General features: G+C 35.6%; 2 protein-coding genes across 3 annotated transcripts in view; one reads left to right on the top strand and one right to left on the bottom strand.

Annotated features, from left to right (window-relative positions):
* The window catches only part of fndc3bb (fibronectin type III domain containing 3Bb), a 61,733-nt gene extending 45,790 nt beyond the window's left edge, over positions 1-15,943 (top strand). For both annotated transcript variants that reach the window (XM_084102890.1, XM_084102891.1), the window contains exons 19-24: positions 561-710; positions 2,190-2,476; positions 5,804-6,013; positions 7,905-8,071; positions 8,668-8,795; positions 14,271-15,943. In XM_084102890.1, the coding sequence (XP_083959016.1) occupies positions 561-710; positions 2,190-2,476; positions 5,804-6,013; positions 7,905-8,071; positions 8,668-8,795; positions 14,271-14,570 (1,242 nt within the window). In that variant the 3' untranslated portion in view covers positions 14,571-15,943. The remainder of the gene's footprint in view (positions 1-560; positions 711-2,189; positions 2,477-5,803; positions 6,014-7,904; positions 8,072-8,667; positions 8,796-14,270) is intronic.
* A 2,921-nt stretch (positions 15,944-18,864) lies between these two features.
* ghsrb (growth hormone secretagogue receptor b) lies at positions 18,865-21,062 on the bottom strand (the record flags this gene model as incomplete). The annotated part of the gene is made up of 2 exons (XM_084102033.1): positions 18,865-19,172; positions 20,267-21,062. The coding sequence occupies 2 exons, from the start codon at positions 21,060-21,062 to the stop codon at positions 18,865-18,867; spliced, it is 1,104 nt and encodes a 367-aa protein (XP_083958159.1).
* Positions 21,063-24,094: the final 3,032 nt, after the last annotated feature.

The following is a 24,094-nucleotide window of genomic DNA, read 5'->3' as shown; positions in this document are numbered from 1 at the left end:
TCACACTGTATACAATACAGTAAATGATGAATCGTACTGGTTTTCTGCTGCGTTGAGAAAGAAATCAATTTTCAGAAGCAATCGATGGCTTTGGGACTCGTAGAAAGAAAATTGTTTTGAATTATTAGAATATGTGCTCAATACTGGTACAGAAACTCTAAAGTTCATCATAATACCATCATCGATCACCCAGAAAGTGTTGAAGATTGATTCTTGCCAGAGAAAGGTGGCAGATTGTGTCCACGCAAAATGCTTTCTTCACTTCTATCACTTCTTCTCAAAAGACACTTGCTTTTCATGACAAAGGGCCTTTAATGTTTTGTTCGCAATGAAAATGAATGTGATTTTAATCCTTGATGTCTCCTGAATGACAAAGATTTTAGTTATTTGCATTCTGTTTGCTGTCTTGAGAGGCTGTTTCATTTATTATTGGTGCGTATGGTGCATTAGCTCTCTTGTGTTTGTCCTGATGAAACCGTGTCAAGTAGGTAAGTAGGTAAATATGCGTTTGTTGCTCTCGTTTCCCGGAGTGTAATGCTTGCTCTGATCTCAATCCCCAGAACAATGAGAGCTCTGGGATAGACATTTCTGAATACCGGCTGGACTGGGGACGTGATTTGGACTCTCTTGAAATGGTTTACAGTGGATCGGAAACCTCCTTCCAAATCTCCAACCTGGAGGCATCAACAGAATACTGCTGCAGGCTACAGGTAGTTCATGATCTGTTAGGACCATGACACATGCGCTCAAACATTAATATTAATTAAAACAAGCCAAAAAGAAAGTGGATTTATTTTATGATGTTATTTTTTTAATGATGTTATTGTATTATTTTATTTTTTATTTGCTTTATTTATTTATTTTCATTTTATTTTCATTTCATTTTTTTAAATAGCTTTATTTTTAATAGCTTTATTTTTATTTTATTGTTTGTTTTTTAAATTGTTTTAATTATCTGCTTATTTCAAGATATTTAGTGCTGTGAAACCGGTATTAAATAAGCTTTTGCATTTTATTATCATTTGTAGTGGTTGACTACATTTGTTTGTTTAATATGCTATATACATTTAATAATAAAAAATGCAGCATCTGCAAACTGTTGAATTTAAAGAAACCTTTATTTGAAAATAAAAAAAACTAAGATAAAAATAGATTTTTTTTCACATTCTGTTTTCAAAGAAAATACTTGAAAATAGAAAATGTACAGTAAACAATATATGAATTCTTACAGTACTGTAAATTTTAGTCTAGCATTTGCTTGCTAAAATTAACATTTTAGTTTGTGATGAATCAATAGTTCACAGTGAAATGAGTTGTGAATAAATCATCTTCCTAAGTTCTTACTTAAGGAAACACATTATTCTAATTGTTCCTGAAATTAATTAAGCTCATAAAATTTAGCATAATCACATTGAAAATGCATGCATTACTCGCTGCTTGCATTATAATTAAACAAACAAGAAGAGTGTAAAACCTTAATCACACAGTATATAAAGATCAACATGTTCTGTTTACAATGTATATGTTTTTTTGTTTTTTTTAACTTATTGTAGTAAACTCAGCCTACATGCATTGGTGTGTACATTATCATTGTCTCTGTGCAAACTGGTTTTAATGCACCAAAAATAAACCTGCAAATTATGACTGGAGCTGTTATATCTGGAAATGTTCTGACCTTTCAGTGGTCCTCTTCACATTTAATTGGCTCTGAATCACTGTGTTTATGTAGTTGATGCAAAACAATCTATCAGCACGAGAATGAAGAGAATTAATTTCTCGTTGTACTCTCCAAAATACTCAGTATTAAATACTGTCCTTCCAAATATTTTGACAAACCAAATGCATGATTGTATATATGGGTCAAAAAATAATCAGCAAAACTGATTATTAACTTTTGAGTTTAAAGTCAGCATGACTCCATAATTTAGTCTAATTGTCTTTTCCTCCCTAATTTGTGATGTATATCAAAGTGAAACGGCTTCTCGAACAAGAATAAATGTAGGGCGGATCTTGATTTTGTCCTTTTGGTATTGATTGGATAGTCGTGGTTTGCTATTAATTGTAATCTCATGTGAGTGACATGTTGTCCTGCCCTTGCGCGGGTAAATCATTTAAAAAAATTGAGAATTGTCCCAGAATTGTCATTTTTGATTTCATGGTGCCATTTTTTTCTTGTATTCGGTTCATAGGCAGTGAACCAGGCAGGGGCGGGCCCCTACAGTGATCTGGTGACGTGTCGGACCCCTGCAGCAGTCCCTGATGTAGTATCGGGAGTTCACCTGCTCGACCTCCCTCCGACCCCAACAGAAAGTGAGTCCTTCTCCCCCTCCACCTGTCTGGCCCTCACCTGGGACGAGCCCCACTGTAATGGAGCAGAAATCACCTCCTACAGCATCTCAATGGGGGACGACATCATCACCACCGAAAACGCAACCTGCCACATTATCAGGGACCTGCTGCCGGACAGCGAGTACAGGTGAGCAAGAGATATTGTTTAACACTTTGTATCTCTTTTTCTACCATACTGCATCATCAGCTATCTATATATAATATAATATAATATAATATAATATTTTATATATATATATATATATATATATATATATATATATATATATATATATATATATATATATATATATATATATATATATATATATATATATATATATATATATATATATAACTTTTTATTTATTTATATATATATATATATATCAATATAGCAATGACCGGGGACCTTATTTTCATGTGGTTCTGTTATATATAGAAGAGTGCTTGTGAGCCATGAGCAGGTTCCTGAATTAGTGTTATTAGCTGTACAAATGGTCTCCACTTATGTCTGGCTCAAGATGTGCTCAGCAAAATGGTGCATTCTGGGTAGTTGCAAGTTGTTAGAAGGGTATATATGCTGTTTGTTTTTTATACAAAACCACAGAGGTACCATGGTACTGTGAATGTATCAGATGGTAATTCATGCACCATGATGTTTTAAAAAAAAAACTACAGTATTATGTCAAAAAACATGGTAGTAGTATCTTTCCAAAAAACAAAACAAAAATAAAGGTTCTTTATTTCTTTATTGTCAAGAACATGTAACATCCATGGAATATTTCTACTGCACAAAAGGTTCTTTATAGTGGAAAATGGTTCTTGGATTATTAAAATGTTCTTCAAATTAATAAAAATGGTTCTTTTAAGAACTGTTCACTAAAAGGTTACCAAAATGGTTCTTCTGTGGCTTCACTGCAAAAAAACCCTTTTTTTGGATCCTTTATTTTTAAGAGTGTAGTGCTATTAGCCTGACGTCGTCATACTCAGATTCTAGTCAGAATGTGAGTCTGATACTGCTCCATTGAGCTTTGATTATGGGGCGTGTTTCATCCGAACCAGGAAGGAAAATAATAGCTCCTCAACGGATCGAGTCCCGAACTTCCCGACCTAAAAATTTTGTGGGCGGGGCTAAGTTTGGCTGGCATCTAGGCTATAGTGCTATGGTACTTCTATAAAAAATAAAAAAGTGAAGTCCTTCTCGTGTAAATAATAGAGATATATTTTAAAAGGGTGATCATAACACATTTGCATATAAAAATTACTCTCTCACATGGTCATCGGGCTAATAGGCTTCGGGAAAGCGAGTCTGTTAAATGTTACCTGAGGTAAAGGCTTTAATTTGGGATTGATGACAGCATTAAATGGACACAGAATTGACTTCTCCATTGAGGTAATGGACAGTGAAATACATCCCCAATTAAAATGCCAAATGCAAATGCACTCGTAATTATCATGAATGCATAATGCTGTATCTCTAATGGGACTAGAGATTTCAATATCCTTCTCGAGCGGTCCAGCTCACCCTGATTGACCCAATGTTACCAAAATGTATGTGAATTTCAAAGCATTAGATGACTAAATGTCAAGCCACGTGGTCTCTGAAAACAAATTATGAACAAATTATGCTCAACTTTTGCAATTTTGCAATTACCAACTGGAGTCCATGTGATTTTTAAATGGGTGTACAAATTCAGTTGTCCTTATGTTCACACAGGTGTCCTAGCAACGTCACATTAGTTGTTAACATCGCTTTTGACAAGCACAAAGTGTCCTAATGCTTTTGCGTATGTTTCATACTAATAAACTTCTTTTTTTTTTTACGTATTGCTTGAAAACGATGAAAATCTCTCTCTCTCTCTCTCTCTCTCTCTCTCTCTCTCTCTCTCTCTCTCTCTCTCTCTCTCTCTCTCTCTCTCTCTCTCTCTCTCTAAATATACTACCATTCAAATGTTTTAAGATTTCTTCAAATAAATGCTGTTCTATTCAACTTTCTATTCATCAAAAAATCTTTAAAATTGTTCTGTATTATTTACTGTATTTTCTAAACGGTCATATAATATATGTTCTAAAAATAGGAGCATTTTAAAAAGGTTTTTTACATGAGCCTTTTTGGTTTCTGAATTCATTAAATATTTCCAGAGAATCAAGCCCCACATGGGTTTTGAACATGTGCAAGACTTTTTAATAGAAATAAAAAAGCTTCAGGTTTTGTATATAAGCTTTTATAGAAGTTCCACTGAGACCATAAACCATGTGCATGGTCACACAAAGGTTATTTACAGGGTTATTTATCTGCACGTGATATTTTCTGCTTCCATTAGTCCCAGAAAATAGTATGCTGCGTTTTACTAGTTTAAAACAACTTTGTTTTTTGGGGAGGGATAGTCAAATTTTGTCATCATTTCCTCACCCTCATGTTGTTCTAAATGTGTATAACTTTTTCAATAAGACACAAAATGAGAAATGTTAAAGAATGTCCATGCTGCTCTTTTTTATTCGGGGAGTAAATGACACCAAAAACAACTGGTTCTAATGCGTTTGCGTAAGTGCAACTGATATATGTTTAGTTTATATAGGTTTAGAACAACATGAGCAGGGCCTAAAATTAACTTTTTGACAGCAAAATACCAGTGAACAATTCTTTATTCCATTTTCGAGACATTAGTTAAAACTACTAGCCTAATATAATTTTAAAACCTTATTAAAGACCAATAAATAACAGTAATAGCACAAACTAATACAACAGAACAAAGATTAAATAAGCTGCTTTTTAGGTGCGTATTTCAGGTAGATCTAACAGTAGTTTTCAGGTACAGAAATTGAAGTAGGCCTAATCAAATGTAAAACAATTTGCACTGTATAAATTAAATGTAAATGAATCCTTATTAAAGTTTAAAAAGTTATTCAAACAAGAGCAGCGTGTGATTTTTATTATTATTTTTCTTTGTCTTTTGTCGATGCAGCACTGTTCCGAGCATCATTCATGTCGGTTCACATTTATGTTCTCACAACATTGCATTGTTAGAATTCATAAAAATGTTACCAGCCAGGTATTGTAATAACCTTCCCTCTTTTTAGATCTGTTCTGCTAAAACAATTTAGAAATGTTTTTTCTGTCCCATGTGCACTTACAATAATTGGATTCTTGGATATCAGATGGGTAACTTCTTAGAAATCCTCATTCGAATGCAAGACCACCCCTTCAACCAGAGTAGATCATTTTCATCTGTGCTAAAGGTCACCGAGCTTCATTTTTGGATGATTTATTCCCTTTAAAGTCACCAATACTGATTCATTGACACCGAGTTTCCTTAGAATAGTCTGTTGGGTCGTTTAAGTGAAGAGAGATCATTTGAAGAGAATCAAGAATTGATTTTAGAAGTGACTTAGCCTTTTAAACCCTAGGGAGCTAACAACTGTACAAGATTAAAAAGCTTTAACGCTTTATTTGCTTTCTTTCTCCTCTCAGCCTGCAGATTCGAGCAGAAAATGAAATGGGCCCCGGGCCCTTCAGTCAGACCCTAACGGTGAGGACGAGGCCCCTGCCGCCCTCTCCACCACGGCTGGAGTGTGCAGCGGTCGGACCCCAGAGTCTCAAACTACGTTGGGGTTTCAGCAGCCGAAGTCAACTCAGCGACGACACTACCTACATTCTGCAGATGGAGGACAAGAATCAGAGGTTAGCACTGAAGGATGTGCAAAAATACGTATTTTCATAATCAACTAGTCTGAGAGTTGACTAACTGGTCTTATTGAAGTCTTGTATAATTAGGCTAAATTAGATGCATTTTTAGAAAACTTATGAAGCCTTTCATGCAGCGAGGAACCAACTGATTGTGGGCTTTAAATATTTAATTGACCTATATGTAAAGGTACCTTTGTTACCTTTTGGTAAAAATGTTGGTGAGTGTTTGTTCTAGACTTTTAGAAATGACTTGTAAAATTAAATAAGAAAGCCATTTGTCTATTCGTTCAGTGTTATTTTAGTATCATGTTTTGGGGAAAGAATATTGCATTACTACCTAAAAGAGTACGTTTTTGCTTATTGGTATGGTTGAAATGGATCATTGAAGGTCAGCAGCAAAAAGATTAAATAAAAAAGTGAGACTTAATACATAAAGTATATTTGTGCAATTTAACTTTAAATTATTGCAGGTTTTAGTAATATGCTGAGTTTGCATTTCACAGTTTTTATTAATTTTGAGGAATACTGAATCTGTTTTAGTGCAAGTGAGATGAGTAAATGCATGCTCACATTTAGTCTAGAACAACAATACCCATCATGTTCACACAGCGCACACAACGACTCCCGGTTTCTCTCAACATGGGGACAGGAGAGGTGTCAGTCAATAAATGAGAAAATTTAGTAACTTGTGTTTACTTTACTAGTTACTTGAAAAAAGTAATCTGATTACGTACTGTAACTCTTGTTAATTGTAATGCTTTACCCCCTACCATTATAGTTTTTAGTAATATTTTTAATTATATTTTATTTTATATTTTATTTTTATTTTAATTAAAAATGTTTAGTAATTTTGTTGCGTATCATTTTAATAGTTTCTTTTTAAAAATGTCTATATGGTTTTTAAGTTGTAGTTTTTATTTGTAGTTTATTTAGTTGTTATTTTAGTACTTCTACATAAACTAAATGAAAATGAGAAATGTTGCCTTGGCAAATTTCAAGAAAGTGTTTTTATGGTTTTAATTTTAGTTAAAATAAAGAAGTATGAAGTCCGCACACCGCTCATACTTCTTTATTTTGTCTATATTATTTAGTTGTCCTGCACCTGCACCCAATCTGGGTGTTTGGGATGTGCACACCATTTTTGTATTTTTTAATTTTAGTTAACAATAATCCTGGTTCATAATTAAGAACAATAGTCTTGTACTTAACATCAAAAGCTTTTACTCAAATGATGTAAATGTTCTTCATTTGAATATAATTTGTTTTCATAGTAAAGAATCTGTGTGTGTGTGTGTGTGTGTGCATGCACTTCTGCACTTTAATTTGTCCCTGATGCACCCGTAGGGCAGGTTCTTCTCTCTGATGTAAGCAGATAATCTGAAAAGCACATTTTGTGTTTGTGGGTCCATTAAGGTGGAGTTGGTTAATGAGAAGACTTGATCTCAAAGCGCTGTTGGGAATTAGAATAGGAGACTCAGGGTTATCAAGACCTCATGCCTTAATGCTTTCTCAGAGTTGCTTGTCAACTGACCCACGATGGCTAATTTAGACGCAAATTGTTCTCCCCGGTTCTCCCGTGTTCTCCCCGGTTTTAAGCTTTCAGCCTCAGTTCCTCTTCTGAAAAATTTTAACCATATAAGCAGTAAAGTCTGGACTCTTAAATGGAGGTAATGAAGGCCTGCCTGTACCGCGCAATCTTTTCTACCTTCATGCTATTTATTAAAGTGAACGGAACAGCGTTCAGCTATCTGATCTCAAGCCATCAATCAAATTTTTTTCCATTTGCACTCAAGATTTTAAAAGAAATTCTAGGCTACCAGTTAATTAAAAATTCTAATTAATGTTGTTTGTTCATGTTTGTAATACGGCTTCACTATCTTGTTAGGTTTGTGGTGGTTTACCGAGGTCCGAGCCACACTTTTAAGCTGCAGAGACTGAGTGAATCGAGCCGGTACCGTTTCCGGATCCAGGCAGTGAGCGAGGCGGGCGAGGGGCCGTTTTCGGAGACATACACCTTCAGCACCACCAAATCTCTGCCACAAACACTGAAAGGTACCACATGTATTATACTTGTACTCATCTGTTGAGCTACAAAAGTTTGGGATCGCTATTATATATATACATGTATGTATGTATGTATGTATGTATGTATGTATGTATGTGTGTGTGTTTTTATTTATATATATATATAAATAAACATAAACATAAACATGCATGCAAGTAATTTTTTTTAAAGAAATTGATACTTTTATTCAGCAAGGACTCATTAAATTGATCAAAAGTGACAGTAAAGACTTTTATAATGTATAAAATATTTAGCAGCACAACTGTTTTCAGCATTGATATAATAATACATGTTTTTTTGGGCAGCAAATCGGCATATTAGAATGATTTCTAAGGATCATGTGACACTGAAGACTGGAGTAAATTACATATACTCAAATATATTCAAATAGAAAACATTTATTTTAGATAAGTAATATTTACAATATTACTATTTTTGATTCAAAAACAAACGTGTAAAACATAAAAAACTAAAAATATCTTACTGATCCCAAACTTATGAATGGTAGTGTATAGAAGAAGAAAAGATGTAAAAACTAACTAAATAAATAAAAAACCCTGAAAATTGTTTTTTGTTCCTTCAGCCCCAAAAATTGTTCAACTAGAGGGAAATACCTGTGAGGTCACATGGGAGAGTATTCCACCAATGAGGGGAGACCGAATCAGCTATGTGCTACAGGTGCTGGGAGGCAGAGAATCTGATTTTAAACAGGTATGATCCAAACTCCTTCATCTTTTACTTCCTAAACCCACATTGTTTTTCAGGAACTTTGACTTGTTGGAAATGTTTGATACTTTTGTTTAAATGTTTGAGATAAGAATACCATATGGTAGTTTTACTTTGTTTCACGGAAGAAACACTGTCCTTTTCCATGCTAGATTTACATATGGCCACAGTTACAGGAGACGAGCTGTCGATGAATAGAATTCATTTAGAACAGGAAATGGAAACAGGCCTCAAGCTATTTGCATCATTTGCTCTCCGTTCCATTTTATCTGCTTTAACTCATCACAATCAACATTTGAATGAAATTGAGTGCTCCCGTACACACAGTCCCAAAGGATTCATTCAGTTGTGCTGTGGGGTCGGAAAGGCACGCAGAGAGAGGGAAACATGTTATCAGCGTGATTGGGTCCATCCAGGTGTACAGTCACTTTTGTTGTGAACTGATTTTTGTTACGCCACTTCCATGGTGCGATAAATCAAATGGAAATTCACGACGTTTGAAATCATCTGGATTTATTCATTAAAATGTGAAAACGCACTACCTCCTCCTACACATTTTCTGTCCTCTCTTCTCCAAAGGATGCGTCTTTTTCATGAATGTATGTGGTTGAATCTCACAAAGGTGAGACATTGGTTTAAAGTAATTTTCCTACCAAATTCTCATTACTGTAACATCAAGTCACCTTTATTTATAATGCACTTTATATAATACAGATTGTTTTAAAGTTCACTAGATAGTTTAAGGGAATTACTTGCCCTCAATTTGTTCCACAAAACAAGATATTTTTAATAATGTAACCAGACTGTAAATGTAATGTAACCATTTTTTCCCACTATGGAAGTCGATGGCTACCGTCAACTGTCTGGTTACCAACATTATTTAAAATATCTTGTTTTGTGTTCAACAGAAGAAAGAAACTCATACAGGTTTGGAACAACTTGAGGTTTAGGGTCTCTTTAAAGGTAGGGTATGGGATTTGCAAAATGGCCGGCAGATTTTGAAAATACACAACTCAAATGGTCCTACCTTCTTTCCTCCAACGCTGGCCCTGACTACACCCATTCATGTGGAGGGAGGGGGGTATGGTACGACCGTTTGATTGACGAACTTACTGTCCAATGATTCTAGGTGGTCTTGGAAATGATTGGCTGGAGTTTTTCGAGTCCTGCCCGTTCCACAGATGATTAAATTGCTTAAGTTTCATTTCAGTGCTTCTAACTCAGTGGCTGTAAGTGGGTTAGGAATAGGATTTCAAGTGATTTTGAAAAAATGGACAAAAAAGAGAATCACATACCCCACCTTTAAGTGTCCCCAACTTAGCAAGCCAAAAAAGCAAACAGGGGCAGTTCTCCTCTGGCCAATGAACGAACAGCATCTTCCAGCAGCTGTATATTTTCATGTAATGTGAAAAATGACTATTATTACTTTGATAGACTCTGTTTATCTATTAAAGTCGCAATTAAATTGTTTTATTCTGTGGCGGAAACAAGCTTCCATACTTTAGTGCCTCCGTAGGGGTCTCACTTTTAACGGAAGGGGATTTTTGTTTGTTTGTTTGTTGTTTTCTTTCCAATCCAGTTTTGCTTTGAAAAACCGGCACAAATGTAATATGGATTACCTGATCCTGGAAAGCAAAACATTTCCAAAACGTCCTTAAACTTTTTGAACAACTGAGCCCTTGACGTTTCTTGTGATTCACCCTTACAGTCATTCATCTGTTCTACTAAATTCATCCTCACCAGTGCCTTGCTATATTAATTTTGATTTAAACAAAATAATTAAATAAAGGACTGGAGTTCCCCAGGCAATATATTAGCTTAATTAACAGTTTAACTAAGCAGCCATTATCCCCCGTTTATATAAGGTGTCTAATTTTAATTATTTTTTTTCTGCCTGTGCTAGACATGTAGCATTCAAGATTATGTAAATATTTTCATTGCCTTTAATTAACTGGGATTTTTAATACACAAAAGTCTAATTATACATACGTAATTGTGTGTCTTTCATGGCAATAATATCAAGACTTCACCTTAACTGAGCTACCGTTTATTGAGAGGCTTAAAATCTCTTTTGTTTCCATGGAGACATATGTTGCGGTCCTTCTGAGTGCTGCATGTGACAGGTGGAACGAAGTCTGAATACGTGACCTCAACAATATTTACTAGGCCTGTTTTTATTTTCCATTTGCTCAGTTTTTTTTTTTTTTTTTTTGTGTGTGCATGTTTCCAAAAATGGCTTATGCTTTTGTCAACAACCACATTCGGTGAGCTATTGTTATTGCTATTGTATATTCTATCTATCTATCTATCTATCTATCTATCATCTATCATCTATCTGTCTATCTATCTATCTATCTATCTATCTATCTATCTATCTATCTATCTATCTATCTATCTATCTATCTATCTATCTATCTATCTATCTATCTATCTATCTATCTATCTATCTATCTATCTATCTATCTATCTATCTATCTATCTATCTATCATCTATCATCTATCTATCGTGAGGAAAATAAGTATTTGAACATCCTGCTATTTTGCAAGTTCTCCCACTTGGAAATCATGGAGGGGTCTGAAATTGTCATCGTAGGTGCATGTCCACTGTGAGAGACATAATCAAAAAAAAAAATCCAGAAATCACAATATATGATTTTTTTTAACTATTTATTTGTATGATACAGCTGCAAATAAGTATTTGAACACCTGTCTATCAGCTAGAATTCTGACCCTCAATGACCTGTTAGTCTGCCTTTAAAATGTCCACCTCCACTCCATTTATTATCCTAAATTAGATGCACCTGTTTGAGGTCGTTAGCTGCATAAAGACACCTGTCAACCCCATACAATCAGTAAGAATCCAACTACTAACATGGCCAAGACCAAAGAGCTGTCCAAAGACACTAGAGACAAAATTGTACACCTCCACAAGGCTGGAAAGGGCTACGGGGAAATTGCCAAGCAGCTTGGTGAAAAAAGGTCCACTGTTGGAGCAATCATTAGAAAATGGAAGAAGCTAAACCTGACTGTCAATCTCCCTCGGACTGGGGCTCCATGCAAGATCTCACCTCGTGGGGTCTCAATGATCCTAAGAAAGGTGAGAAATCAGCCCAGAACTACACGGGAGGAGCTGGTCAATGACCTGAAAAGAGCTGGGACCACCGTTTCCAAGGTTACTGTTGGTAATACACTAAGACGTCATGGTTTGAAATCATGCATGGCACGGAAGGTTCCCCTGCTTAAACCAGCACATGTCAAGGCCCGTCTTAAGTTTGCCAATGACCATTTGGATGATCCAGAGGAGTCATGGGAGAAAGTCATGTGGTCAAATGAGACCAAAATATAACTTTTTGGTCATAATTCCACTAAACGTGTTTGGAGGAAGAAGAATGATGAGTACCATCCCAAGAACACCATCCCTACTGTGAAGCATGGGGGTGGTAGCATCATGCTTTGGGGGTGTTTTTCTGCACATGGGACAGGGCGACTGCACTGTATTAAGGAGAGGATGACCGGGGCCATGTATTGCGAGATTTTGGGGAACAACCTCCTTCCCTCAGTTAGAGCATTGAAGATGGGTCGAGGCTGGGTCTTCCAACATGACAATGACCCGAAGCACACAGCCAGGATAACCAAGGAGTGGCTCTGTAAGAAGCATATCAAGGTTCTGGCGTGGCCTAGCCAGTCTCCAGACCTAAACCCAATAGAGAATCTTTGGAGGGAGCTCAAACTCCGTGTTTCTCAGCGACAGCCCAGAAACCTGACTGATCTAGAGAAGATCTGTGTGGAGGAGTGGGCCAAAATCCCTCCTGCAGTGTGTGCAAACCTGGTGAAAAACTACAGGAAACGTTTGACCTCTGTAATTGCAAACAAAGGCTACTGTACCAAATATTAACATTGATTTTCTCAGGTGTTCAAATACTTATTTGCAGCTGTATCATACACATAAATAGTTAAAAAATCATACATTGTGATTTCTGGATTTTTTTTTTTAGATTATGTCTCTCACAGTGGACATGCACCTACGATGACAATTTCAGACCCCTCTATGATTTCTAAGTGGGAGAACTTGCAAAATAGCAGGGTGTTCAAATACTTATTTTCCTCACTGTATATATACTTAGTTTTGCCAATAAAAGATGTAGAATAATTAGTTTTGCTTCTGATTGTGAAGCACACTGACTTACTGCTGTGAATTGATCTGAATCTTCCATTGAGTTGTGCCCTTGTGCTACATACAGACTATTAAGCATATTGTAGGGGTCATTAGTGCAGAATGTCCCGTTACATACAGTACAAACATCATTCATTACAGTGTTTTTTAAATACACCACAGAGAAAAAAGGTTTGTATTTCAAGCATGAACATCATCAGTGTTTTATGAACAAACAGAAGTACAGCTCATTCTTATGATATTGATCATGACAGTGTGTCTCGCTCTCCAGATGAAAGGATTACAATGTCTTGTTGAGATTTCCTTTGGACAGACCGAAGTCTTTTATTAGCAAGCTCTGAAGATTTATATTTTGCACTATGTGGGTCAGAGGCCGAGTGAAAAGACTGTCTGGCCTTCTTTCTTCCATCTTGGATTCTTTTCTGATGACAAGTGAACCTAAAATCTTGTTGATTCATTCCTCATTTGTTCTTTTACTGTATTTGCTGGAGCTGCCTAAAACAATGTTTTTTGTTAAATTATTTTTAGTAACACTTCATTTTACAGTGTCCTTGTTACATATGTTACATGAAGTTACTATAGTAATAACAGTAAATGATGCTTAATTGCATGCAACTAACCCTCAACCAAATCCTAACCCTATTGTAAGTACATGTAGTTATTTAATATTACTCAGTACTTAAATGTATACTTACACTGTAATGATGACACCTTGAAATAGTGTAACCTTATTTTTTATAATAGGGATAGCATTTAAATATATATTATTTACAGATCTATACATATACTGTACATATGTATATACATAAATATTTACATGTTTATTCTCAATCCCAGTCACCTTTTATAACAAATACATTTTTTATTCATTGCCAGTCACCTTGTATAATTAATAATTATAATTATATAGTAGTAGTATTTATGTAAAAAAAAAAATTATATTTCATATTTACTTAGTTCCATGTATACGTGTGTGTGTATATGTATATGTGTGTATGTGTGTGTGTATATATATATATAATTTGTGTTATTGTATAATTATTCAATTTGAATATTTTTTTATTAAATATTAATATTTACATATAATAAATATATTTGTGTGTACTGTAAATATATTATTTATTTTCCATCCCATTCACCCTATATAATATCTAAGAAGTATTTTATTATTATTATTATTATTAATAATAATAATAATAATTCCTTTTTAAGTATCCAAAAGTATGCACCGTGATGAAGGATGAACTTGATCTGAGCTAATGCATCACTTTCCTTCTGTCTCTTAGGTGTATAAGGGAGACGAGACGTCCTTCCAGCTGTTCGGCCTACAGTGGAACACAGACTACCGAGTGCGAGTGTTTGCATGCAGGCGCTGCGCAGACACCCATCAGGAGCTGTTCGGGTCCTTCAGCCCGTCCGCTCACTTCAACCTGCGGCGGTCTGACACCACACTGGCTGTGGACGCGGACGTCACCAGGGTGCCCATGGGGAAAACCCTCACAGATGAACAGTTCGCCGGCCTCATAGTGTTTGGGGTGGCCTCTCTCTCGGTCTTAATGGCCTTCCTGCTTCAGCTTCTGATTTAGACTTGAGTTTTAAACTAAAGCTTGCAAAACCATTAGTGCAAGTATTCTTTTTTGGTCATTGACCAAAATACACTTTTTACAGTTTTAAGAACGACCACCTGAGCAGATTTCATATTATTTTTTATTACAGGTTTTTTTTACAGTTTCTTTAAGGTGAGTTACAGCTTTAAGAAATCAGTAATGATGAAACGTACTGTTCGGCATCTGTGCCTGGTTTTTTTGTTTTTTTTAGTTTAAGATGCTGTAGCATATTTTATACATTTTATATTTAGTATTTAGGAGATTTTTAACACTAAAGTAATAAGTGGCCTTTCGGATCTCAAGTTATGTAATAATGGAGTCTGAGGATGTGTTTTTTTAATGGTCAGTTTTGATTATCTTTAATTCAGTGTCTAGACAGATTAACGTCACTGATATTCTCTTTCTCTTATCTGTGCCCCTGGAAAGTCTGTCTAAAAGCTTCTTAAAAGCTTTATACTTTAGTTCGTCGTACAAAAAAAAGAGGTGTCCTTGGGCCTTCTGTACAAAAAAAGGAAAAAAATTCAAAAAACACCAGCAACTGTCAGTCCAAAGAGAGTCAAATGACAGTCTTTGCAATCAATCATCAATGTACAGTGTTGTGAAGTCTGGAGTGTTTGTACCTCAGGGACTTGATGTGATGTGAACCTGTGCCTTTAAATCCACAATTCCAATCTTTCATGACAAATCATTTCAGATCTGCTGCTTACAGTATTCAATTAACCCTTTACCCTGGTCACATACAGTACATGATCATGTTTACTAGCTCAATCAGCCCTTAACCAAAGTTAGTGAGCAAAAACAGTTTGGTTGGATTTATTTATGCTATATACTTTTACTTTATAATGCAAATCACAGTGCAATCTTCATTTATTTATTACAAGAATCAGAACTGTCAGATTCAATATTTTCCTCATGTAGCTTTTTTTATGACAAATCTTTATTATTTTTCCAAATATACCGCAGCATTTTAACATCATTAACCTGTCTTATTTCAGATATATTTGTATTGTTTGTTATTCTGTTTTTGGTTCTGAAAAGGTTGATAGACCTTGTGATTTCATCTGCACAACGGCAAGTTTAAGCCAAATCTTGGCATTTTTATTACTACTCATCGTATATATATATATGTATTGCTGAAATTTTTAGACAAACATTCCATTGTTGTCTGATTAAAAGAAGTTGAAATGACTTGACACTAGAAAACTTGAAGTGGAAACACTTGAAGAACACTTTTTTTAAAGAGCTATAGACCCAGAATCTTTTTAAGTGGAAAACAAATACTTTTTTCTTTTCTTTTTTTTTTTTTTTTTTTTTAGCTGAATTTAGCTGGATATCAGGTAATAAGTGACCTAGACATAGTTTTCCATGCTTGCATATTGTTTCATGAAAATCATTCCATATTACCATTTTGTTTTAAAGCATAACTGTCACATTTATTGATGTAAATTATAATCATAGACATATTTAAGAAAAAAAAAAAGAAAAAAAAAACTACCATATCAATTTAAATGTATAGATATTGAAAATTACTACCCTTTGTATTTAAGATGATTATGTATCTGTAGCATATATGTAATATATTTATACACAATAAATTTTTTAAAATTTCTGAAAAAATTTGAGGTGTTTGTATTTCATTTATGACCATCAATTATATTAGGTTTTATATTTATTTTTTATTTTTATTTATTTATTATTATTTACATTTTATCTTTACAGAAGGACACAAAACAAACATTTTCATTAGATTTTCCGTGCTGGGGAGTCAAGACTTTTTATACTTTTTTTAATGCGTTTCCAAGAACAAACAAGCTGTGTAGTCAATAACACAAAATCCATTTTAATTTTAAAATCAAGTAATACTGCATGACATCAAAACCTTTATGTATATTACACAATAATGCCTTCCAGAAAATGCATCACAGTGTGAATTTAGGCATATAGACAATATATCAAATATCTTTCATAAATATTTTCATTAACAAAAACATGTCTCCTCTTGAAGATTCTTGATTTTTACAGGCATCTCAAGAAAAGGTTTTACATTAATTAGAATGTCATTGCCAACAATAACACATACTGAATTCAAACACAAAGCTTACAAAACACGGCATTGTTCACAAACCTGCAATAAGTGCACTTTTTATGCCTGCTATGCATTTATGTACTATGATCCAATGGCATAAGCTTGGTGATGAGCTTTAAATGGCATGGGATGTTATCATTCAGCACCATTGTATCTCTCCCACATAGGGTACAATGTTAGAGTGCTTACATCTACAGTGCTCTGTCATCCAGTACTTCACACAGTTTAAGGCATTTTGGGTAGTGTGCATATGTACAGTTTGCATGAATACCAGGTAAAGGGAATCACTGCTGGTGTCTGCTGATGATGGAAATACCTGTGCATAAACATTATCATAAAATACACTAATATTTGGTGTGTGCACTAGGTATGTTGCTCCTAAAGTTAAAAATACAGCCATCAATAAAAAAATTTAAAAATGAAATATATGCTTTTAATTATTTCAAATAAAAAAAACTTTTCAGTCAGCATTAGAATAGTTTAAAAAATAAGATTCTGTCATTAATCACCCTCATGTCGTTCCAAACACGCAAGACTTTCATTCATCTTCAGAACACAAATGAAGATTTCTTTTTTATGAAATCTGAGCGATATCTGTTCCTCTGTTTCCAGCTACACAACTGACACTTTAACGCTTCAAAACATTCATAAAGAGATCGTAAAACTAATCCATATGAATTGAGCGGTTTAATAAAAAATTTCTGAAGAGACACGATCTCTATGATGAACAGATTGAATTGAGGCTTTTATTTACATCTAAACATTCATCAACTCACACATCAGTTGTGGTAAACGGAGCAAAAGCATGTTCGCTTGACGTGCGAGAACCAATGAGGTTCATTCTCTTGTTACGCAGCACGTTTGAGCTTCCGCAAGAACCAATGAGGTTCATTCTCTCGTTACGCAGCACGTTTGAGCTTCCGCAAGAACCAATGAGGTTCATTCTCGTGTTACGCAGCATGTTTAAGCTTCCGTAAGAACCAATGAGGTTCATTCTCGTGTTACGCAGCACATTTAAGCTTCCGTAAGAACCAATGAGGTTCATTCTCGTGTTACTGAGCACGTTTGAGCTTCCGCAAGAACCAATGAGGTTCATTCTCTCATTACGCAGCACGTTTGAGCTTCCGTAAGAACCAATGAGGTTCATTCTCGTGTTACGCAGCACATTTAAGCTTCCGTAAGAACCAATGAGGTTCATTCTCGTGTTACGCAGCACATTTAAGCTTCCGTAAGAACCAATGAGGTTCATTCTCGTGTTACTGAGCACGTTTGAGCTTCTGTAAGAACCAATGAGGTTCATTCTCTCGTTACGCAGCACGTTTGAGCTTCTGTAAGAACCAATGAGGTTCATTCTCTCGTTACGCAGCACGTTTGAACTTCCGCAAGAACCAATGAGGTTCTTTCTCTCATTACCCAGCACGTTTGAGCTTCCGCAAGAACCAATGAGGTTCATTCTCTCATTACGCAGCACGTTTGAGCTTCCGTAAGAACCAATGAGGTTCATTCTCGTGTTACGCAGCACGTTTGAGCTTCCGTAAGAACCAATGAGGTTCATTCTCGTGTTACGCAGCACGTTTGAACTTCTGTAAGAACCAATGAGCTTCCACAAGAGGTTTGTTCTCGTTCTTCAAGCAGGTTCGGTTGAGTTTGTTTACGTTCGCTGATCAATGTTTATATTATTATAGCCTTAATTAAATCTGTTCATTATATAAAGCGACGAGTCTCTTCATATGGATTAGTTTTACGATCTCTTTACGGACTTTTTGAAGTGTCAAAGTGGTAGTAACGTAGGCTGTCAATGGAGGGACAGAAAGATCTCAGATTTCATAAAAAAAATCTTCATTTGTATTCTGAAGATGAACAAAAGTCTTAAGGTGGAACGACATGAGGGTGAGAAATTAAGGACAGAAGTTTTGTTTTTTTGGTGAACAATCCCTTTAATATACTTGGTGTGATCAGGGCTCAGCAGTTCGATTATTTTTTTCTGCAATATACAGGCTAAATTGAAAATATGCAATGGCTTTTATGATATCAGATGACTCAGTGGATGGTTGAAATTAAATGCATAATCTCAATATCACCAAAATGATGAGGTTAATGTTGACTGTCCTTTTCATTCTCATTCAGTGTTTTTAGTCTTTTCAGTCTGTGTTGAAAAGTGCACGTTTCAAATCGATTTTTCCTTTGTCACGTGCTCCAGCTGTATTCATTACACACCGAAAAACTCTCCGCGTTCACGATGCTCTGCACAGATCGGCCGGGAGTGCGCCTCACTCCGAACAGTTTGCACGCCGCGCTCCTGTACTTCTTCGACATGATGTTGTAGAGGATTGGGTTGATCGCAGCGCTGAGGTAAAACAGCACAAATGAGACCAAGTTGCAGTATTCGCTGATTTGGGAGATGATGGGAGAATTTGCCTCGGATGACTTGGAGAAGAGATAACGACCAACGTGGAACGGCAGCCAGCAGAGAACAAACGCAAGAACCACCACAGCTGATAAAGGGAGAGAGAGAAAGTTATTGTTTTTTAATGGTTTTTACATTGCATTATAAAAATAAGAAAAACATTTAATACGATATTCAAAAAGAGTGTTTAAACATGCTTAGTACTGGTAGCAATTATTTCGAGTCGGAAATTATTAAGTTAGGCTACTTACGGCTGAGTCGAATCACTAATCGATCCGACTGAACGGTTCGCTAAAAGAACCGACTCAAGAACTCGAGTCATTCGTTTGGGGTTTCGGACTACACTGGTCGCTATATGTTTTAGATTCACTCAAAGAAAATCGAATCTGAGTGACTCGCGGGGTAGATATGTTTTTTATTTAGAACCGGACAAAGAGTCATTTGTTCAGGAATCATGCTACTTCTAGTCAATGAATGTGTTATTCATTAAAATAATTTGATTCCTGATTATAAATAATAATAATAATAAACAAGTTCAACATGCTTTTAAATGGAGGCTGGAGATACAGTTCTTGGTTCCAAGTAATAGTTAATGGTCCATAAAGTTGTAATATAGAATATAGCCTACACTAGTTTAATCAAAAGCATTAATTGTGCATGGCAGAAAAGAACGAATTTTAGACCATCAAGGGGATTTCAGCACAGATAGTCCCCATGTCTGATTAGGAGACACATTTGGCAATTTTTTATTTATTTTTTGCTGCGTACCTTTGCAGTCGTGCACAAAATGAGCAAAACATTTATTCTGATTCTGATTAATAATTAATGTAAACTGTAATGTCAAAAATACAGATGAATGTACATTTATAACAATACTTTTATTATAATTTTTTAAAATATTTTTTATAGCCTATAGAACACTTTATTTGGTTAAAAAAATCACTGTAAAATCACCTCTCGTGGCTTATTGATTTATGCACATGGCGTTTAATTAGCGTCTGTTCTGTTAGATGTAAATACATATTTATTAAATAAAACAATTGTTTTAAATATAATTAAAAAAAAAAAAAATCTGAATGAAACCCACGCAACATATATAATGGGCTGTATAGCCTATGATTTTCAAACATAATATAATACACAAAGTATTTGTCCGACTTTTCAGGGCATCGTTGAGCTCACCTAGCATTTTGACCGTTTGTTTATTGTTCTTATCTCGACTAGAAATGGGTCCGACTGGATTCTCCTTTCTTCTCCACAGCCTTCTGCCTATGAGGCTGTATAACACTGTCAAACAGAGGACCGGGAGGAAGAAAAACACACTGGAGACCCAAACCATCATAGTAAGCAGTCCGGACCGGATGGCATATTCGGTCGCTTTACACTCGTTGGTTTCCCAGGAGTTGGTGCCGTTCTCGTGCTCGACCCCAACCAGAATGAATATAGGTCCCGCGCTGCACAGAGCAACAGCCCAGAGGAGTAAAATCACCACTTTTACCCGACCCCGCGTGACGATGACTTTTGCCCTGAAGGGAAAGCATATAGCGAAGTATCTTTCCACGCTCAGCGCGGTGATGTTGAGGATGGTGGAGTACGTGCAGCTTTCACTCACAAACTGAAAGAGTTTGCACAGCTCGTCGCCAAAGTTCCACGGTCGATACCGCCAGACCCGGTACAGGTCGAGGGGCATGCAGAGGAAAATGAGCAGGTCTGAAAGTGCCATACTGCAGAGGTAAAGGTTAGTGGTGGTTCGCATGTCTTTGTATTTAGTGACCACCGAAATGGTCAACAGGTTCCCAGCGATTCCGACGAGGAACAGGAAAGAGCACGTCACTGTGATGCCAGTCAGTATTGGGACTGGAAAGAGATGGACCGGGTACTCAAAGTCCTCCTCAGCAGTTGCATTACTGTCCATAATGTCCTCAGCGCATAAAGTGATGCTGAACGGGCAGCTGGACACGTTTGTCCAATTAGTCATTATGATGAAATTTCAGAGGATTTGCATGGGCTTAATGGCACCTCATGATTTCCACCCAGCTGTTGTTTCCATGCACATCTTACAGGTGTTCAGTGCACAGCATGAGAAGTGCACGCGAGTAACCTGTCAATGATGCGCCCCGGGCTGCGCGCGGGGGTACACGATCCACTCCACGCACGCGCACAAGATGCCTTGACTAATTGGACTGTGAAAGGCAGATTTGTGCATTTTGTTCATTCGCTATGTATTTTGTACGTTTGCAACTTTCCTTAGCGTTTTAGCATTTCTAACAAATACGAATTACATGAATAGAGCGATTGAAAGCTGGATTGCACGGTGATGGGTAATAGTTGTATATTTTATGCCACCTGGTGGTGTGAAAAGACCATCTAAGAATATGTAACAGAAAAATAAATTGTCGTGACATATAATACACGTTAAATAAATAGTAAGTGAAGCGGCGAGTGCTGCTGTCCAGGGTGCTGAAAGCTGTTTGTTTGGTTTCTTTCTTAATGAAACAGTGCTGGATTCTCAATCTCAACTAATAATGAGATTGAGTCATAATAATGAGAAACTTTCTTGTAATGACTTAGTTTCTCAAAATAATGAGAGACTTTCTCGTAATAATGACGAAGGCTGTGTCCGAAATCGCCCCATATACCCTTAAATAGGGCACTATTTGAGTGGACAGCCTTTTGTAGTGGTGTCCGAATCCATAGTGGATTTATCGAGTGCACTCATTCAATCCCACAATGCACCGTCCGCAATTACGAGTGTACAATCCATTAGTGGAGTAACGTACGTACTGTATGGAATAGTGAATGAGGTATTATAGGGGGCGATTTCGGACATAGCCTTAGGTTCTCATAATAATGACTTAGGGTGCGTCTCAATCAGCTCCATAGTTCAGTTGTCAGGGCACTGAATCAGGGAGTCAGTCATTATAAGGGCTGTCTCAATCCTTCCAGTGCACTGGAACGTTCGCTCACTAAACATCCCACAATGCACCACAAAAACCAGGGAGCATCTATTGCTCACTATGACTGTGTCCGATATAGCTCCCTATACCTTTCACTATTTGAGGGGACAGCCATTGTAGTTGTGTCCGAAACCATAGTGTACGTTATCGAGTGCACTCATTCAATCCCACAATGCACTAGGGAATAGTGAATGAGTGAATGAGGGTATAGGAGGCGATTTCGGACACAGCCTAGTTTCTCTTTAATATGAGAAAAGTAAGTAATTACTAAGAAAGTACTAAGAATAAGAAAGTTTTTCATTATTATGAGAAATTAAGTCATAATTATAAGAAAGAGTCTCATTATTATGACTTACAAAGTCATAATATTTTAATCAAGTGTGGCAGAAACGGTTTTCCATACGCCACAGATTTCACAAAGGCTTCATTTCGCTTTTCTAGTGGTCTGCTTTTCAAAAATATCTGTTTAAAATATCTGCATTTTTTTTAAAAATATCTGAAACCACTTGCCTATTTAAACGTGTATTTATATATATTAAAGAAAAATGTATGTCATGTCTTCTATAATAATTAGTGAGGTGGGTTAGGAACACTAATCTGATTTTCGCCACACGATGGCAGCATTGTCACTTAAAATACACCAGTTATTTAAGTTATTAAGTAGTTATTTATAAAAGACACTCATATTTCTAGCTCAAAATATTTCAAGAAATGTTGAAAAATAAATAAACCCGAGACTTCATAAAGTAAATGATTAATAAAAAAAAAACTGAGAATAAAGTTGTGTTTATGTGATTAAATATTCCATGTTTAAAACCCCTTCCTGCTTTTCCAGTATATTGGGTTTCTGTAGATTGCAGCAACAGCTCTGACATATTGCATCTGGTTTGGTATATTGACAGGATCCATTTGCACACACAAAATATTTTAAAACATTTGAGACATGATCTGACCATTATCACATTGACATGACCATACTCCCAAAAAAGTCAATAATGTTCACATTTTATTTCTGTAAAAGATAAAAAATAATAATTAAAAAAAAGGGCTTTATTTTTTATATTTACTGTAAATCATTATGAGATTATTTCTTTCTTATTTTTTGCTTGAGATAGATAGTCTTTCTCAGATTCTGTAATCAAATACTATTTTGTATTTTAAAGCCTTTGGAAAAAATCAAATGTAATTTGTATTTAAATGCATTTAAGATGAGTATTTTTGTATTTTCAAAATACATAAAATACTTTTTGCCAGTCAACCTCTTTATCAGGGTATTGATTTTGTGGATCAACTAGTCAGACATTCACTAGCTCAGCATTGGATCAGCGATTTTTTTGGAATAAGGTGAGAATGTCATGATCAATTCTACTTGTTGATTAAAGTTAAAACAGTGCATTATTCACTTCAGTTAATATGAAAGAATAAAAGAGCACAGACACGTGGGAAAATAGCGTTAGCCAGTCAGTCTGGACCGGTTGTTGATTTTGATCAACTAGCTTGTCAAATTTGTTTAAAGCATTACTGCATGTTAGGGCTGGGTGATATGACACTACATATCATAGCGATGATATAAAGTGTGAATTGATGGAACTTTTTCTAAATCGTTTACATATAGGCCTATTTGTGGGGTAAGCAAATTTATCCGTGCAGCTTTTAGTGGGCAGGAATTACTGGAACGTTGGAGTGGAAAAACAAACACTGATGAATGATACACCACAAAAATCTTCAGCTTTTAGTTTTATTGTACATAAAAAATAATAATAAAAAAGGGGTAAATAGGGCTAATTTTAATAAACTTATAGAAACAAATAAACTTTACATAAAATAAACAGAAAATTACTTAAAAAGCATTGGACTACCCGCAAAAACAACAACAACAACAACAAAAAACTCAAAAGAGTTTGAAATTCAGTTAATGCTGTGGAATCAAAACTGATATTGAGAATTGTGAAACCATGATATTGTTACTGTGAAGTAAAGTTGAGATTTTGGTCATATCACCCATCCATATTCTTTGTTAGATAGCAGAAAAGGTTCCCAAAGTTTTACATAC

The sequence above is a fragment of the Abramis brama genome (genome assembly GCF_963993115.1).
Source record: "Abramis brama genome assembly, chromosome: 24".
NCBI classification, from domain to species: Eukaryota; Metazoa; Chordata; class Actinopteri; order Cypriniformes; family Leuciscidae; genus Abramis; species Abramis brama.
Note: the sequence above shows the minus strand (reverse complement) of the source record. Positions and strands in the feature narration are given on the sequence as shown.